Raw genomic sequence first — 19,930 nt, 5'->3', positions numbered from 1 at the left:
TCGGTAATTAATATTGTGTATATTATTAACGAAGTATGAAATAATCTAAAAAATATATCAGCACGTAAATCTTTGGTCTGGATTTGTGCCAAAATATATCATGTTTTCAAGTCCTCAACATAATCCACGTGGCCAACATTATACCGTCAATTAATGGTCTATTTTAAAGTGCCATATTGTTTTAATGGGGCAATATTATATACACAATTATAATTCATTAATTAGTAGTAGTACTCGTAGTATAATCATTAATACGGAATGGAATTTGGTCCTCTTTTTTTAAATTTCCCATCCAAACCATTGAAAGATGTCCACCTCTTATCAAACTTGGTTTTCCAAGTCACTAAACAGCTGACCTTTTGGTTATATTTAAAACTTTCAGTTTAACCACTAACTATCTTTACTTTTGAATATGTTCCAGTTTCATGTTCCCACTCAATATACTAAAAATTGTGATCGTTTTCGCGTAGAATTTTATAAATCAAACTTTTCAATCCATTCTTACAGTGAATGAACTTTTTTTCAGTAGGTTCTCGACCAGTCTTATGTGTATCTTTTTATAATTTTAAATGTGCATTTTATTTATTTTTTCTAGTGATACTGACGTATATTTTGTTTATTTACCCATGTTATCTCTTTTATCTAATTGTATTATTTTATTATGATTGTGGTGTTTTTTTACTAAGTTTTTATGAGTAAATCACTCACATATAAGTGAGAATATTTAAATTATAATTCTGTGATCCATGTGCCATAAACAAACATATAAATAATTAATATTAAATATACGTACGATCCACAACATCGTGCTAATTTGGCAGTAGATATACACGTTTTATTTAAACTATATTCGACCCTAAGAAGATCACAATATGATCCTCCATAGAGCGGAAGTTGTATTATAACAAATTTTTGATTTTACGAGAAATTCATGTTAGCCGGCCAACTAGATCCATACTCCCCGTGACCCTCGGCATTATAAGCCGATGTGTTAACCGCCCGGCCACTATGTGCGTACTTACTTAAATTATAATATATTTTCTTACTTTAAATAATTTTCAAATTGGGTAGTAGGTACTTGGTGTCATAAATTAACATTTACATATATAAGTAATTATTTTACATGGTAAATATCTTAACACCCACGATGGCCGCGCGGCTTAAGCATTGGCCTATCACGTCGTGGGTCCCAGGTTCGAATCCTGGGTCTGGCAAGTACACATATTGTTTTTTCAATTCGTGTATGAGTCAGAGTATGGACCTAATAGGTTGAGCAAGTGGCTGACATCCATTACTCGTAAAAACAAAATCTGTTAATACAAACCTTCACTCTGTGGAGGCCCATATTGTGCTCTTATTAGGATCGGACATGGTTGGGGAAAAAATATATCTTTATGTTCATTTAATACATTCGATTTAGTAGTTAACTAAAGAGGGTTGATCACTATTTTCTCTCCGTGGTGGAACAATTTGGTGATGGCATATAATTATGTAGGTACACTGCCTAGACTTTTAACTGTTAGCCCTTTCCTTAAACTATTGAGGTCATGAGGTGGATACAAACATTGACTCTGATTGAAATCGGGGGAATTCGAACCCAGAATCTAATATGATTTTTTAATGTTGTAAACATTTTATTGTAGACTAGTTTTTATATTTATTTATGCTTTGGTCGAATTCTGTGGTTTCGGGTTAAAAGTGCTTACGTCAGTTTGGTTGCAGCTGAGATAATCAGTTTTTATCACAGTTTTCAAAATACTCTTGCTTAGAAGTTAATCTGTGTATCTTTTTTATTTCTTTTACATTATTTATGTATAATTAAGTTTTGTGTTATATTCAATGTTTTGAATAAATAATTTTACTTAGAGCTAAAAACGATTTCTCAATTTAAGGTATTTCTACAAATAATTAAAATATCTATTTATTTTGCTTACATATTGGGACAAAATCTATGGATACACAAAAAAAGAGTACAATTCTTTAAACACATTGGCATTACAATCGTAATTTTCGTAAAAACGCGATGTAAGTACTTTTACTCTGCAATCACAGTAATATTTTCTTCTCGGTCGTTCACTTGTAGCTGAGGATCGTGACATCCTGAAATGCAGTAATCTTTTGAACGACCAAGAGTCCCCAGTCTGCAAAGTCCTCTGTTTCAATTGGGGCAGAGTGAAGACTATACCCAGTATACTTCTTCACATGGTCGCTTCACCGCGCCGATGGCCTACCTCTACTTTGCCTTTCCTGGATACCGACCAAAACCACCAGTCTCTCAAGGTTACCTGGTGCGCGCTGAATAGTATATCAAAAAAATTGCATAACGCATCTCAGTTATATTGTCGTCCTTTACCTAGATCTTTATCTTTATTCCTATAATATAAAATAATTAATTGTTTATATACTAGCCTATTAATAACTGATTAATAGGGAACAAAAAAAATAATGTCCTCTTCCTCTTATTATTCTTAAAATGGCACTACAGCTCCAATCAATCCTTGGCCTCCTCAATTTTCCTCCGGCGTCTCCTCGGTTTGCAGTAGTCTTCGATCAGTCTTCCCCCTTTACTTCGTCAATTCAGCAGAGCCGTCGTTTTTCGAATATCCCACATGGGAATTCATGGAGTATTCTTTTCGGAACCCGTGTGTTTGACATGCGGTGGACAAGTTATGCCTACTTGAACCGTCGAATATATGAAAAGCCTGGGAGTACTTACATAGGGACAAATTTCTGCTTGAAGGGCCCTGGACTAATACTTACTGAACCTCCCATAGAAACAACTTGTAAAAATATATCTTTATTAAAAAGTAACTACTTATCTAATTTTTTTTAAACATTTCAGACTATATTCATTCTGGAGCGAGTGAACATTAACCGATTTTGGCCGATTACCTTTTACATCGACTATTAGTTGCAGGTATACTGAGAAAAAAAATCAAAGATTAGATCTGTGTTTCCCAACCTTATTTGTGTCATGCCCCACTTCTACGCTTCAAAAATCTCCATGCCCCCTATCAAAATTTTATAGTTACCTAACAAGAGAATATTGAATATATTGATGATCTTTTTTCAAATTTCTCCTTCGTATTCCTGCCATTTTTCAGTAAAAATAATAAGGAAACGTTCAAATATAACAGTGCTGCCGTCTTTTTCTCGGAATGTCAGGGTTACTATATAAAAAAAAATATTTCGAAAATGCGTTTTTCAACAAAAAAATATATTAACGATTTGCACATTGCCCCCCAAACATTCAAATTGCCCCCCGATGGGGCATACGCCCCACGTTAGAAAACACTGATCTAAACGTTTGTGAAATGTACCTACTTACTTAAAATTGGGCTAGAAGTTTGCATGTTTCAGTATTTTTACAGACATGTCCACTAAACGACAGCTCAATTTCAGGGTTTTTTAAATTTATGTTTCGGGTACTAGGGCACATTCAATTTGAAGCCCTGGAATGTAACCTCTTTATACATTAAATCCAAACCTGATTTTAATGTTCATTATTGTGTCTTATCCTTCTCTTCTAAATCTTTCTCAGAAATTTACTTGCGTATGATCTTTTATATTGTATTATCATTTTTTAAGATTTAATTTTTAGTAAATAGTTTTTAGTTAATACCTACTAAAAGTTGTTCTAAGGATCAACGGTTATCGGAGTCTGAATTTTGACAGTTTCCAATAGCAAACTATGTTAATAAAATGTTATTGGCCGCTGTTTTAGTAGTCAAAAAACAATAAACAAGATTGATGATAATTCGAAATGTACTGCTCCATTTAGTTTAACATTATAGACAGCCACTCTGGTGAGATGCTAATTTGTGGCCATGTTGTAAAATAATAATATAATGTACTTACTTCATACTAATATTTGCCAAACCGATGACATTATTATTCCATTTTAATACTACAATTTTTACTGTATCTGAGGTCATGATTCTCATAATAATATTAAAAATAAATAAGTTAGTACCAATAGGTATGAATTTCGTAATATTTAAATGAATCTATTATAATTGTTGTTTTAATTTAATAAAACGCATTTTTTGTGGTACTTATTTCACTTTTAATCAATAGATTAGGACCGGTTTCGTTGGACGAAACCGGTCCTAATCTATTGATTAAAAGTGGAATAAATACTACAAAAAAATTGCGTTTTATTAAATTAAAATAACAATAGGTACAATGCAGTTCCACCATTAATTGACTGTTAACAAAATAAAAGAAATCTATTATAAAATAATTTTCCAAATAGTAAGTACCTACCTACATAAATAATAAATAGTATGTTTTTAGAATAATGATATTTACATACCTGCAGATAATAATAACAATAAAAACTACAATTAAAAAATATCTAAAACAAGTTATAACACAGGTATATACCCCTCAAACCTTTCCTCAATCCTTCCATGGCAGCTTATTATAGTAGAACCCATTGTACAGGTATTTTGTTATTCATGGTGGAACCAATTAGCCATGAATATGCGCAAGTGAGAATTTTTCTATTGCGTCGTAACTATGCTGGGCTAGTATGATTATTGTTCCGGTTGCTAATCGTAGACTTTACGTACAATAAGCCTAATATCGCCTTTTCTCGGTCTCCACCCCTCTCATTTTGTATGATTCCATGTCATAACCATCGAACGTCACGTATTTTTATATTATAGCTGTGTGTAGAGTTATATGAATTTCCATACTTATTTCGCTGACCCAAACACTCAGCCGAATGATACTCATCAGTTTTATTTCAACTAACAATAAGTGTATTGATATTTATAGGAAATTCATTGTTTACTCGGTAATTGATAATTTATTAAATGTATGTATGTATTCTAATAGATTTAAGTTGTGTACTATTCCATTTAAATCGTTTTTTGCGACCCGGGTTTCGCCTTTCGGGATCTTCAGGCGCAGTGTATACTCACCAAAAGGAAAACATATACTGATAACGAACACTAACTCTAACTTATATAATAAATCAATACAATAAAGCAGGTAAAAACTTATCACCTACCTATACAAAATGTGCGGTATTTAAGGCATGGTTTACACGGCCAGCTTCTGTAAGTTGTCAGAAGGAGTTAGGAGCAATCCTCCTATGAATACTGTTGAAATTTGGCAACTGTGGTCTTACTTTGTTAATCATTATTAAATATTTGAAATATATATCTACTTCAAGTTCATAAGAAAATATTATGTAACTTAATGTGTAAAATAAAGTAAATATTTCATTATGGATTAATTTAATAAAACGCATTTTTAGTACTTATTCCACTTTTATTATTTAATAATTTTGGACCGGTTTCGTCCGCCTCAGAGGGACATTGAGTTGAAAATGTCCCTCTGAAGCGGACGAAACCGGTCCAAATTTATTAAAAAATAAAAGTGGAATAAGTACTAAAAAAAATTGTGTTTTATTAAATTAATCAATAATACAATGCAGTTCCACCATGAATTGACAGTTAACACAATAAAAGTGAATATTTCATCAATTATATATTAACTTATAACGACGTAATGTATCTTACTATTTATATTGTTAATAGTTATTTTATACAATTAAAATGATTCAGAATAATAAAACAATAAAAAACCATTTTCAGTAATATAAAAAACTACATAGAAAGCAGTGTATACATACGTTTAGGGAAATGCGTAATATTCCATGAAACGTGAAACACCCGTCTGTATAATGTTTTCTTTATCAGCTATTTGTTCTGTAATGAAAACCTTCAGCCACTTGTTGCAAGTATTTTTACAAACATTTTCTTTTCTTATTTTCAGGAAACGGAGTATGCGGCAAGACGGACGGGTCGGGCGGGGGCTCGCTGGTGTGGCGGGGCGGAGGCACCGCGGGGGCGCTCCCACCGAGAGACGAGCCCACCGCCACCGCCGCTCCGGGGGACAAGGTATACCTATAGTATTTACTTATTTCAGATATGACTTATTTAATGCAAGGAAGGTCTAAGCCAAAACAACCAAGAACACCTAGCGGAAAATATGAAACTTGCAATTGAACACATTTTATAGGTTTGGTATAATTAAAAAGTATTTAAAGCTATACACATTATATTTGTTATAATGATCTTAGTTTTTTTTAATAAATATAAAATACATTAAAACTATGAATTAGTAAAAGATATTCTTTTCAATAGAAAACTTTTTGCCTCCTGCAGACACCCTTCGCCACTTTGTTAAACGGTGTTCTATAGTGGAATAATTATAATTTTAACTTGCACATCTGCAGGTGCATTTGTTATCTAGTGCGTAGCAATTAAGCAGGATAAATGTATTATTGTTAGGGTTGCTATTTCTCAAACGTATTTTCTGTCTAAACTATCGAACTTTATGCTAAGGTGGTGTGTTTTACAGCAATTTAGCTCCCAGTGGTGGGATAAATGCAATATAACAGTAAACTGTAAAATTATATTTGAATCATTAAATAGAGAGTAAGCATTGACCATTGAATATGCTACGCCGACTTGGTAGCTACGGTTCTACGACTTCGACGAGGGACACGATTACTAAAAAAACAATGCTTAAAATCGACACTTTTTTACTGAAGAAACTCTTCGGATAAAATTCCTAAACGGAGAATATGTAGTCCGCGGTGAAACGAGTACTTATTTTTTTATAGTATTGGTAACCGTTCGTCTGCCCTACATATTTTAAGGATTGTGGATAGTGTTGTAGTGCTAAATAATAAAGTTCCTGGTCGCTATTTTTCGTGCATTCGTATCCTGACACCACTCCGGCGCTATTCTCTTTTCTCATTTCTAATAAATAAAGCATTATATTTATTTGTTTTTAAATGCCATCTTGTGAACGTCTTGAATTTGTAATTTGTAAAGTTCTCTACACATCACTACCTGAAAGCAATAGTGAGATAAAGTGAAAAAACGGTCGATTTTGAGATAAGCATGCCAATCGATTGCTGAAAGCTATAGGTACCTACATAATAAATCCCTGGGAAAACCCCATTTAAAAGTAAAATACCAGTGTTGCATTTATTCTTAAATGTCATGTAAATTCAAAGTAACAGTGGGATAACTAAATTATCCCACGGTCAATAATGTTACAATACAAAAAATCTTACCCTTAATTATTATCAGCTATTATAAACTGCAGTAATAACAAAATAAACATACAGTTAACTACTTGATTTGTATGAAACAAACATTTAAGTTCAATAATTATCTCGTAACTTGTATTTTTATTATTACCACGTTTTTATTAGCTCGTATTCTTGTTTGTCCAGTACAATTTTTTTCTTGTGTGTCCAGTCCTAGCAACTAAATTATTAATATATACGTGCGTTACTATGGATATCAATATGAAATGTCAAAATGACATTTCAGTATTCTATATTTATTAGGTATTTCTATCAAGTACAAAAAAAAGTATTTATTAATACATAGAATTGTCAAGTTTATATGATTCAACGGAAAATTTAAAAACGTGGTATATAAAAAGTTCTTTTTATCTTGTAATTATTTTACTTATCCCATTATTACTTTCAGGTAGCATATTTATGTAAATAAATAAGTTTGAATTGTATTTTATATTCTTCGCATATTTTTCAATATTTGTAAATGATAGTAACCAAAAATTTGGTAGACAAAAAAATCGGATCGAAGAATCATGAAGATCGAATTTGGACTCTGACTAGGACTCAAAATTGGATTGACTAATCGCTTCTATTGCAATAATTTGACGTACAGACCTATACATATTTACGTTTTTTTAAGTTAAAAATAACAGCGACACTATTTTAAACGATGCTTAAGAGACACTTACATTCTGTCGCATATACATCTGACTGTAGACTGACTAGAGCAGTGGTGGCGAACCTATGGCACGCGTTTAAAGAGAAAAAAATACATATAATAATAATAATACATGACAGATCGCATTGTATAAAAAATAGCAGGCAAATACTCTTCAAGAATAAGCATTACGTTTAATGTAAATATATAATTTCATGGGTCGGTCCTGCGTCACATATAATATTATTACACTAACCTCATCAGGCAGCGGAGGATTCCGCGCCGCGAACCTCTAATTTTGATCGATTTACAATGCTTGAGACTACTGTAGCGAGAGGATGCCTCATCTGATCGGAGAAATTCTCGTGTCAATTTGTGCGATAAGAACCAAACTAATTAATACATTAACAAAAAATTTCATCTCTACCTACAAAAAATGACTGCACCAAATAAGAAACAAAATCTTGTTAAAACTAGTAGTAGTAATTTCGGCAAGTTTCAAAATTGGTGGACCGAAATGTATGGCGTAATTGAACAAAGTGATAAAGCTGTTACGTGAGCTATGTTCTGTGAGTGGTATCTATAACATCATCATTTTTTTAATAGATTTTTTAAAAACTATTTTTTCCTCATGAAAAACTGCCTGGCACGTCAGACAGTCGAAAAATAATATTTGAGAAGATTTGGCACGCGTACATAACGATACCACAGTTCAATAGGGGAACAACTCAAAATTTAAAGGTTTTGAGTTAAGAATGTCATTCGATGTAGAAAAGTTTTCTCTTTATAATTCAGCAAAAAAATAGTCAAAAATGTTTTTAATGTGTCATAAAATCGAATAATCCTTTCTGAGATTAATCAGTAATTCCGTTATATAATCAAATTTATTGGTTAATTCCTTATTAAAATGTACGATTTCATTGTGCATTGATAAATTCCACTAAATTAAATATAAAAAACATACACTTTCAACGAAATCAAGGCTTTAAAATTAAAATGAGAATTACTGCAAAAAATTCAAACACCATTATCTTGGAACAAGGTTTTATGAGTTTTTCCCCTATTGAACTGGGGTATCGATAAAAAGGTTCGCCAACCCTGGACTAGAGGGTTTCAAATACTGCTGTGTTTGAATATGAATCTATATTATTATTAATTAACGTTTGAATCATGGGCACATTAGGTCTATCTCACATAAGCGAAATTTCTCGAGGCATATTTTTGGAAGTATAACGTCTTCATAGTTATAATAAACCCCACGGGCACATGAGCGTCTATTCCACGATTTACTCTAGTTGGCCAAGTTTCAATTAGATTATAATAGCCCCATATAGGTCGGTATAATAGGACATTGCGAACTTGCCACAAGCAAAGTTAACCAGGACATTTTAAATGAGAATGCTGACTTGTCAATGTAGTATTCATGAAATGAATCATAGAATGATATTTACCTGTGTTTCTCAAACCATGGTAGCTGAAAGATATAAAGGAATACTCAGTTAAACTTTTTTTTATCAAAACTTGACGCCGTAAATAAACATGGAGAACAAACATTTTTTTTTAAAATGTCATCTTTCAAGGTTTTTGAGATTATTCGGTCCTTACATAATATCATGTAATACTTACGTGTCATCGCATTTTTGTCAACTTTTATTTCTTCTTTCGACCATGTACGATCCTAATAAGATCATATGGGCCTCCACAGAATGGAGGTTTGTATTAACATATTTTATTTTTATGAGAAATGGATGTCAGCCACTTTCTTAACCTATTAGGTCCATACTCTGAATCATACACAATTTGAAAAACAATATGTATACTTGTCAGATCCAGGATTCGAACCTGGGACCCAAGATACTATAGGCCGACACTTATGCGCCCAACCAAACTATAATATATAAAAAAAATATTATTCTATCTATAAAATATCCGAATTTAATTGCATAATTTTTAGTATTTTGAGTATTTTTTGGCTATTATTTATTATGGCTTGGTTTCGCAGGGTTTAATCGAATTTTAAAAACTAACCAAAACCATCATATAGTTATATTTCAATGAAAACAAATACGTATGAGCTAGGAATGGCAGGTTATATGATAGTATGGTGAAGCAGGCAGGCTATATAAAAAAACGTATGGTGAGGCAGGCTGGCAATCAATTTGTGCCAAAATTAACGTTAAAATTATTAACTTTATGGGTACGTTATAATGACCAAAGTAAATCCTCCGTGATGCCCTGCATTTTTTTTATCGCGTCGCTATTTCTCTAAGTTATCGGCTATTGTTGGCCTGCTTCATTCAGTTGTGTGAGAAAACCGATTCCTTGCCCCTCTTTTTATTTTTTAATACCTCTATGCGTATGAGTGACAAAATTTAGTGTGCACTATTTATGACGGATCTTAACAGCTTACCTCCATCCTTCGCCACTGGCTTGACACCATGGTTGATCCCAGGAACACAAACTTGTCGACTGTTTATAGATCTACGAGTATGTAGAAGCATTTCTTGATTATAAAATAAACGAAACATTGCATGACAAAATCGTAAGTAGCTTGCGTCGCTGAGGTAGGCGTATTTTTGAACACAGAATACGATTTAGAGGATAGGGGTTGAGAAATGAAACGACGGTTACATTCAGTGATTGCCAAAGTTACATCGATAGCGTGTCTGTAGTGTGAGAAGTACAAATATACAAGAAGGTCATATAAACTATGTTTTTTATTTTAATTGTATATATGTACCAAGAAGGTAGCGATCCCCTCCGCAATATAGGTGACATGCCAAGGTATTTAAAAAAAAATAGCTTTTCTAACTTTGACCGAGCGCATTTCATCCCAGAAAAATCTGGTCAGAATCCAGGTTGAGACCTTTTCCAGGTCTCTTTCTACAGTTACTGATTTACGTATCGTTGGTATTTAAAAAACCTATAATTATTTCGAGTACCAGCAGAATGTTTACACGTATCATAATATGTGCTGACATATTTGCTAGGTACTTTTGACTCTTCTAAGAGCTGCCAATCTCACAAACACGAGTGTTTTAGACAGATCCGTTGAGACAAAACCGCAGGCACTAACTAGTCAAGCTCGAATAATGTAGTTTATACGACGTAACTGGCGGCCGAAATTCACATATTGACGCAATTCTGGTTGATATTACGACCCCTCCCCCCTACGCACACCCCATGTGCATGTGAGCTGTATTCTGTCGATAAAGTTGTACCTTTATATTTGAAACAGGATATCACTATTGTTAATATCCGCTGATTAGTTTCTGAGGTACCACCACGACTCCAGAATTGCACAACATCTGATCTGAGATCGATTTCACGTCAACACGTAATGGAGCCCGTACACGTGCATGGATTTACTGGAAACAATAGTATGTAAATTATTAAACTATCGCGATAATAACTGGTTATATGTCAAAGTTATGACTGTCTCTTCAATCTCATTCTTCAAGCGTAAGCGAGACGCGTTGTTGTCATTGTATGGTGCTATTTTTATGCTTGTGAAAATTGAAAAACGTCAAAATACGCTGTGCAGTGTAGTTCGTATTTTTCCGGCATGTTCGCCACTATCGTTCTACTGCGCAGGCGCAGATAACGCACAGATTCCTACTATCGCGTGAACTTTTTTGAACCATGCATGAAATCTTGCAACTTGCACGATAATAAGTACTTACTGTCAGCAGTAAATCCATGTACGTGTAAACGGGTTATAATGAGTATATCACTGTCTTCTGCGTATTATTAATTAAAAAAATAATTTATAGAAGCATTTGTAATGATTAAGATTAAAGCAATCACATAAGTCTTAAGTAATGAATGTTTTTCATGCAAACATTTTTCATAGAATGGGACGATAATTATTTCTATTTACCATGTTGACACGTTGTATTACATTTTTGTCACACTTTGTGTTTGTTCGTGACAAAACACGATTCACAGCGATTGTTTCGAAGCGCCACTGAGGCGATTCGCTGCGCTGTTGTCACTCAGATACCAAAATGTTTGCCAAATAACTTTAAGTTTTTGGACCCGACATTATTATTTTAAAGACGTGGCAGACCGGAGGAATTTAATTATCACGTAAATAATTCGATTACAATTCGATGGGGAGTATAAACAAGACTATAGTTATCTAGACACGCTCCTGAATTCATAAGAATGGTTATCTACGTCATCAAAATATCAGTATCAACAGCAAATATCAATCCAATGCTGGGTTTAATACTATTTACTACACATTAGTAAGTAAGTAGGTACTACATAATTATTTCATTCGTCGATGCATAGTATTTTTGAGAGGTTCTGTGATTTTTTAGTACTCGGGTACTACTTTATTATTTGCCCAACAATTATCCACTCACAGAGCGAAAATTTCGACCCGTCGCTATTTTATCAGCAATATCTCATTGCTTATTTTCGTCTGCCTGCTTGTAAATTGTTTTATTTTGTGATATATCCGTATACCCAACACCCACCTCTCCATGTTGTGTTACTCATATGGTTTTCTCTTACATTAAGGGTCCAATATTGGCATGCAAAACAAGTAAAGCTTAATGCCAGCGCTCCATTGGCGAGCCAAAAGTCCGAGGACAATAAATCGTCCGATTTGTCTATGCTCTGCTACTGATCAACGAACGAATAAAAAAGTCGAGCTGTCAAAAGTGAAAAGTTATGATTCTCGTAATGTCTTCCGATAATCCTATAATTTTGTGTTATTTATATGTAGACTTGCATAAAATAATATAGCAGTGAAAACAACACAAGTTTTACGATTTATTTTATGAATTTCATAAATACAAATAAAAAAATTAATTGTAAATCTCTCATTTTATAATGTGTAAATTAACAAATTAATCAATGAAAATGTTTAAAACAATTACAGATTTTTTTCCGGTCCGAATGATTGCGTATTAATGACAAATCGAATTCGCAAAGTGATCGACTGACGAAGTCTGGCAAAAATATCAAACATGTTTGAAATCCAGCGAGCCTGGTCTGCGGATTAAAAAGTCTGCAGATCTGGGGTGCTCCACGCGAAAAAAAAGTCCGAAGACTGTAAATCGTCTGACTTGCGTGCCAATGGAGCGCTGGCATTAGATGTAATGGGAGGTCACTTTGTTTAGGCTCCCGACTGTGGTCAGGAAAATCTTCAAAATCACGTAAAAATATAAAAACATGCATTACCATAAAACACGATTTTTTACAGAATTCTCACTTAAAACATTTTAGACTCGTGTGCTAATTTTACATATTGGAAAATTCTAGTTACATATTATGTTAATTTTTGCATAATATGTATATTTTGATAACGCAAGTAACATAACAATTTTGAAGTACATCGATGGTCACCTAAAAGTGTTAATCGTCGATTCTTGTATTATTTGCTATACAGTGTATTACTTAATTAAAATAAAAACAGTATATGTATAATATCTAATACTTACACATACAATTGTGTGGATTAAGTATGAGGCATATATTATATAATATTGTGTTTTATTTTGATAAATCTATCAATAATTGAAGGCGTCCCCGGAAAAGGGTGTATATCGGTGGTTCTTAACCTTGTTGGAGGTACTGACCCCCACCAGTTTCATATGCGCATTCACCAAACCCTTCTTAATTAGAAAAATAAAATATGATTTTTTTCAAATTCAAAACATTGATATATATTTACTGATGCACAAAATGAATCGTGCATCAACATCACTGTGTTCAAAGAACAAAACCATTAAAACATGATTTTCACACAAAAACATAATAATGAATATTTACTGCAAATCAGTGTGACTTCTGCTGTTGCCTTTCAGAGACCAGTTCAGAAATGCGCGGGTTCACCTTGGCAAGTGCCACTCTCATGTCATTTTCGCAACAAAGTCTGTTCCTTTTCTTCGTTTTTATGTCCAGCATCCTCAAAAGGATTGCTCGCAAAGATATGTTGTAACAAACGGTATGAAAAAGCGTTGTTGTTCTGAAGAGTTGCTGTTGAACAACTGTTGTCATCACGAATCATATGAGTCGGGTGTGTGTGTCGTGACCTCCGCCGAACCCCCGAGACTGACTCACCGAACCCCTGGGGTATATAATCCATTATATTGTCAAAAAGTGATTTTATTGACTAAAACGGGTCTACCATTGCTCACGATATTAGAAAGTTTTATTATTTTAACTGCCATACTTTTTGAGATATTAGCAACACTAAAATGCTTACCGTAGAGGAGGGGTCTATAAATGATTATTATATTATTCAAAATAAAATAAAAACTTTTTTGTCAATGATAAAGGGTGTTTTCATGAACATAATTACTATAACACATATACTCCAAGAGTCCGCATGATCGAATAAAACGTTTTTTTCCTCTCCTGAACAATTTTGTTTTTGCATATAGACCCCTTTTCCGGGGACGCTTTCAATTGTTCCTGTAATATAGACTCTATTTTATAGTGCTATCTTTAATTTCCACTTGAAAGACGTGAATTAATTATGTTTATCTAAAATTAATCGCGAATTTCTACAAAGCCAACGTTAAATGTTAAATCCATTGCTTAAGAAAATAAGTATGTTGAGTCACTACTGTGGCGTTCGATGTGCGGGTTGAGGATGATGATAATGAAGTCTACGATGTAGCAGGGTGAGATTTATTAGCAGCATATCGGTACAATAGTATATTATACAATGATAGTACATATAATCTACTGAGATAGTTACGAGCTAGGTACTTGGATTCGAGTGACATTTAGATAAATTATTCTTCGTTATTTATAAAATAAAAAGTAATAGATTAACATTAAATTCTGGTACATAATCATATTGGACTAATTATAGAGTCAGCGTTTTAAATCGAGTAGCGAAATGAAATATTATTTATTATTACAGTCGTAAGAAAATATGATACCATGAAAAATGATTATTCGGCTAATACACCGTAATGATATAATGTGCTGTGCTATGATGTAATAATATACCGTATCTAATATTGCCAATCAACTTGCTGATCTAGCTACGAGTTGTTTGCTGGAAATTGATTCACTGGGAATATATTATTGCAGAATAATTTGATACATTAAACAATAAATATCTGATCGCTATTATTCTGCAGCTACAAGTATCTACATCAAATTCTCAAAAGTTCAAGGGTTGTCATATTCAATTTGGTTTTTACTACAAATTTTAAAATGTCATAACACTGTTTGTTTTCAGCTGGAGGGGACGGACGCAGCGCCGGACGACCCTGTTCACCTCAAGAGACGGGTGGGACTCTTCAGTGGGGTGGCTCTAATCGTCGGCACCATGATCGGTAATATAAGTGTTATAAATATAAGCCAGCCTCATGATTTTTTTCAGCTAATATATAATGAGGAACATACATAATTCTGAATGAGAAAATATAGCCAATAGAAAAAATCTTTTTTGAAAAAAGTAAGACACCCGGCAGGAATCGAACCAGCGTTTTTTAGGTATCGCGCCCTGTGCATTACTACTATGCTACGACTGCTATGCTTAATCGCTTATTAACAATTTCAAGTAAGTTACAACAGAAAATATTGGAGTGATCCGTGACGTCGGTTAATAATAAAAGTGATAAATACTTTAATTTAGAATACAAAAACAGATCGCCTATCGTAACTCAATTTGGAGAACGCTTATGAACAGATATTAAAAATACCAATAGTTAAAATTTGTCGCAATTAAGCATGGCAGTCGTAGCATAGTGATAATGCACAGGGCGCGATACTCAAGAGACGCAGGTTCGATTCCTGCCGGGTGTCTTACTTTCTTCAAAAAATATTTTTTCTATTGGCTATATTTTCTCATGAGTGTTTTCAGAATTTTGTATGTTCAATAATTAGAATGGTACATTCTTAAAATCTCGTGAATTATTCGTTGAATAAAAGTATAATGAGGAGGGCCTAATTATATAAATCCTTCAAGCGTTTTTGCTCACGACAAAGAGAAGGGAATGGGACGATTTGACACCGCAAACTGGCCTCCGCCGATTGGCCTCCGGTAATTGGCCGCCGGTACAATCGGACGCCGGCCCAATTGGACGCCGACCCAATTCGACGCCGACCCAATTGGCCTCCGGGAGGATTGGACGCCGCATAGTTGAATTAAATGCGCAAAGGAATAGACGTACGTTACGATTTGTTGGAGTAAGTAAGCAAGTCAGTTTATTATGCTTCTATCTTCTCAGTAGTTGTATCTTATACATTTCGCGCTTGACACATTTTTAATATAGATTGAAAATAATTATTATGCCTTAATATGATGTTTATTAAAAGAAAATAAGTCTTCCCTCGCTAAAACTTAAAGATGTGCATAATCAATTAATTTATTGTCTATACACGGGTACTTATTTATATTTACAACAAATATTAAAAATAATGTTAGATGTTAGAATGAAAATTACATTATATTTCAGCGTTTTATCGACTTAATATTATAATAAAGCTTAAACATGTATATTATTATGCATAAATGCGTATTTTAAGATAGTATGAAATTAAAAACAAAATATTAAGTAAGTTATCTGCTAAGTATAAATGTTTCAGTAGTTTGATTGATAAACTACTTAGGTACTGGGTGCTGGACGAAATCCCGAAGGCCGAAATCCCGAATGCTGAAATCCCGAATGGACTAAATCCCGAAAAATAAAAAAATACAAACATCAATAATTGCGCAATTTTTGCAAGAGAGACAAAAACCCATTTTTTGTGGAAATATAAAAAAAATGTAAAATACACACATCAATAATTGCGCAATCGTGCGCGCAATTTTTGTAAGAGAGACAAATCCCATTTTTGCGGAAAATGGGTTTTCCGATTGCGCAATTTTTTTTCAGGAGAGACCATTTTATAGAACGAATGGATTTTGTGTCTCTTGCAAAAATTGCGCAATTCACGATTGTGCAATTATTGATGTTTGTATTATTTTTATTTTTCGGGATTTCGGCCTTCGGGATTTCGTCCCAGTACCTTCCCAGTACCTAAGTAGTTTATCAATCAAACTACTGAAACATTTATACTTAGCAGATAACTTACTTAATATTTTGTTTTTAATTTCATACTATCTTAAAATACGCATGTATGCATAATAATATACATGTTTAAGCTTTATTATAATATTAAGTCGATAAAACGCTGAAATATAATGTAATTTTCATTCCAACATCTAACATTATATTTAATATTTGTTGTAAATATAAATAAGTACCCGTGTATAGACAATAAATTAAGTGATTATGCACATCTATAAGTTTTAGCGAGGGAAGACTTATTTTCTTTTAATAAACATCATAAGGCATAATAATTATTCTCAATCTATATTAAAAATGTGTCAAGTGCGAAATGTATAAGGTACAACTACTGAGAAGATAGAAGCATATTAAACTGACTTGCTTACTTAGTCCAACAAATCGTAACGTACGTCTATTCCTTTGCGCATTTAATTCAACTGTGTGGCGTCCAATCCTCCCGGAGGCCAATTGGGTCGGCGTCGAATTGGGTCGGCGTCCAATTGGGCCGGCGTCCGATTGTACCGGCGGCCAATTACCGGAGGCCAATCGGCGGAGGCCAGTTCGCGGTGCCAAATCGTCCTAGACCCCAAAGAGAAAGAGAAACACTTATTCTGGATGCGCAAAATTAGTGCACTGGACTGGAATTAGTTCGGTTGAGGGGCTGTTTCACGCTGTCCGTAAAAGAAACTGCTTCTAGGATACTTCGTCAGTGTCAACAAAGTGACGCCATAATCTGGCAAACTACAAACGTTACAACATACTCTCCTTCATCTCTACTAAGCTGGGATTTCATTTAGGTATTTTATGAACTTGTGAACCAGGAAATTAACAATGAAATTCCGCTTCAAAGATGGCTACAGATTAGAATATAAGCTTGTAACAGAACATCGAGTACGCTTAGAGGTTCTCAGGTTAAGTGTGATGATCCAAGTAGCGGGTGCATACTCATCGTGTCCCTCCAGGCTGCCGGTTTTCCTACAAACCCTGTATTATTAAGGGGGGACATGCTCAGCGTAGGTCAAAATGGAGCTTTTGTTCTATTTTCAAAGCTTGATCCTGGACATACCTTAAACGTTGTAGATAATCTATTTTTATAATTTTGAAGCCTTATTATCCTTTATATTGTCAATTGTATTGAATGTTCAAAGAAATAGCTTATAATGAGTATCTTTAGAATTATCTTCAAATGTGTTAATCTTGCCCATATTTTGAATAATATAATGCCCAATTCTTGTCAAATTTGGGATCACAGAGATTATTAATATAATTTTTATAAATTTTAAACGGTACATGTTCAAATACGCGCGTTATCATGATCTAACTCCCTACTTCAGTTTTAGTCTGACAATTTATGGCTACGGCCGTATGTTGTGGCTTAACCACTGGGGAATGCCAAAAGAAATGGCGTATTTCCGTAAAATGTACGTAAACCGTAAGGTAGTGCGTAAAAACACTACCTTATTCGTAGGTCAATAATAATTATTATAAAGCAATCATTATTCATAGGATGTTTATCACACTTGATTGGTCAAAGATATAGCTTATAATTAGTATCTTTAGAATTATCTTTAAATGTGTTAATCTTGCCCATTTTTTTAATAATATAATGCCTAATTCTTGTCAAATTTGGGATCACAGAGATTATCAATATAATTTTTTATCGTAAATATTTCACTATAATAATGTCGATATAAATTATACTGATGGTTTTATAAATGCGTTTAAAAATTAATAAATGTAAAAAATCTTAATTCCACTGCACAGTTATGTACTGAAATATGACTATATTCTAAAACATTAGAGCGAGAGGTTTAAAAGGATACTTTTCTACGTAATAAAAATACTTTATGCAGTCATCAAATGTTTAAAATAAATATAAAGGATAATAAGGCTTCAAAATTATACAAATAACAACTACAACGTTTAAGGTATGTCCAGGATCATGCTTTGAAAATAGAAAAAAAAGCTCCATTTTGACCCACGCTGAGCACGTCCGCCCTTAAGTGTGAAAAAAATGAGCAATGCAAATAATAATATAGCGGTCGTAATGTAACTTTCCGCATGAGCCTCTTCGGAGTATGGACAGTTGTGTTTGTAGGTATATTGTTATCGTAAACTTTAACAGGAATAATGTTTTTAAGCTAAGTTAAAATACTAAAAATATGTATGTAAGTAAGTTTATTAATGTTTTTTTTTTTGTTGATTACAGGTTCCGGAATTTTCGTTTCGCCGTCAGGCCTGCTAGTGAGAACTGGCTCAATTGGCTTGAGCTTCGTTGTTTGGATGGCGTGTGGCCTACTCTCGTTGCTAGGTAACCACTACTTTGTTTTCCCATCACCACCCGTCATGTATGTACAGCCGTGGATATGCACGGCCGCCTTCCATTACGCTATAAACGTGTCTGAAAGAAGTGATTTTAAGTGCTCATTCCGTCCCGAAACGGAGCCGCGCGGGACTGATGCTACAACCATGCACCGTAGTGCTTAAAGAAGGAAGTTAAGAAAGGTGAAAAAAATCTTTTTGGACTGGCTCTGCTATCCGCTGACGTTAAGCGCCATATGTATCCGAATACTGAGTGTCACGAGTTGAAATGGATGAGTCTACAGAGGAGTCGGGTCTATCCCGCTACGCTGTCATTTTTATCATACTATCATTTTACAGACTTACAAACTTATCTAAAGAATGGCCAAAAATGGAACTACGAAGTACCATAGGACGCCCTTTTGAAAATGTCATTCGAATGTCAGATTTTGTCCAGTTACGAGTCTTGATTGAGTAGTTTTCGACAGTGGTCCCCCATCCCATTCTTCAGATAAGTTTGTAGGTCTGTACAACCACTATCACCAATTTATTGATAAAGCATCTGCCTGACATTCATTTAAGGCTATACTTCAGCTGGGGCACGGTCTAAAACGATCGTGAACACGCGACGTTTTTTAATTGATTTAAGAATTAATTACCCCAACGCTATCACAAAACAAATAGACGTGTTCACCGCTCGACTTTCGCTCTTCGATTGGCAGCGAGTCCAAAATTTCGTCGCACCTATAGTTGAAAATTATTTGCCGTTTCACTTAAGTATGCTCTTAAATGGTGGTTACACGGGGGAGCTTGTCTGCCACGCACTTTCCTGGT

At 33.9% G+C, this 19,930-nt stretch overlaps 1 protein-coding gene across 2 annotated transcripts in view; it reads left to right on the top strand.

Moving 5' to 3' along the window:
• The window catches only part of LOC147071932 (b(0,+)-type amino acid transporter 1-like), a 144,160-nt gene that overhangs the window by 112,358 nt on the left and 11,872 nt on the right, over positions 1-19,930 (top strand). For both annotated transcript variants that reach the window (XM_085946735.1, XM_085946734.1), the window contains exons 2-4: positions 5,788-5,912; positions 14,980-15,076; positions 19,005-19,106. In XM_085946735.1, the coding sequence (XP_085802861.1) occupies positions 5,788-5,912; positions 14,980-15,076; positions 19,005-19,106 (324 nt within the window). The remainder of the gene's footprint in view (positions 1-5,787; positions 5,913-14,979; positions 15,077-19,004; positions 19,107-19,930) is intronic.

Source organism: Rhyacophila brunnea, unplaced genomic scaffold, assembly GCF_057557595.1.
Source record: "Rhyacophila brunnea isolate RB1 unplaced genomic scaffold, BYU_Rbru_1.0 scaffold_2, whole genome shotgun sequence".
NCBI classification, from domain to species: domain Eukaryota; kingdom Metazoa; phylum Arthropoda; class Insecta; order Trichoptera; family Rhyacophilidae; genus Rhyacophila; species Rhyacophila brunnea.
The sequence above is the reverse complement of the archived record's forward strand: the minus strand, read 5'-3'. Positions and strand labels throughout refer to the sequence as shown.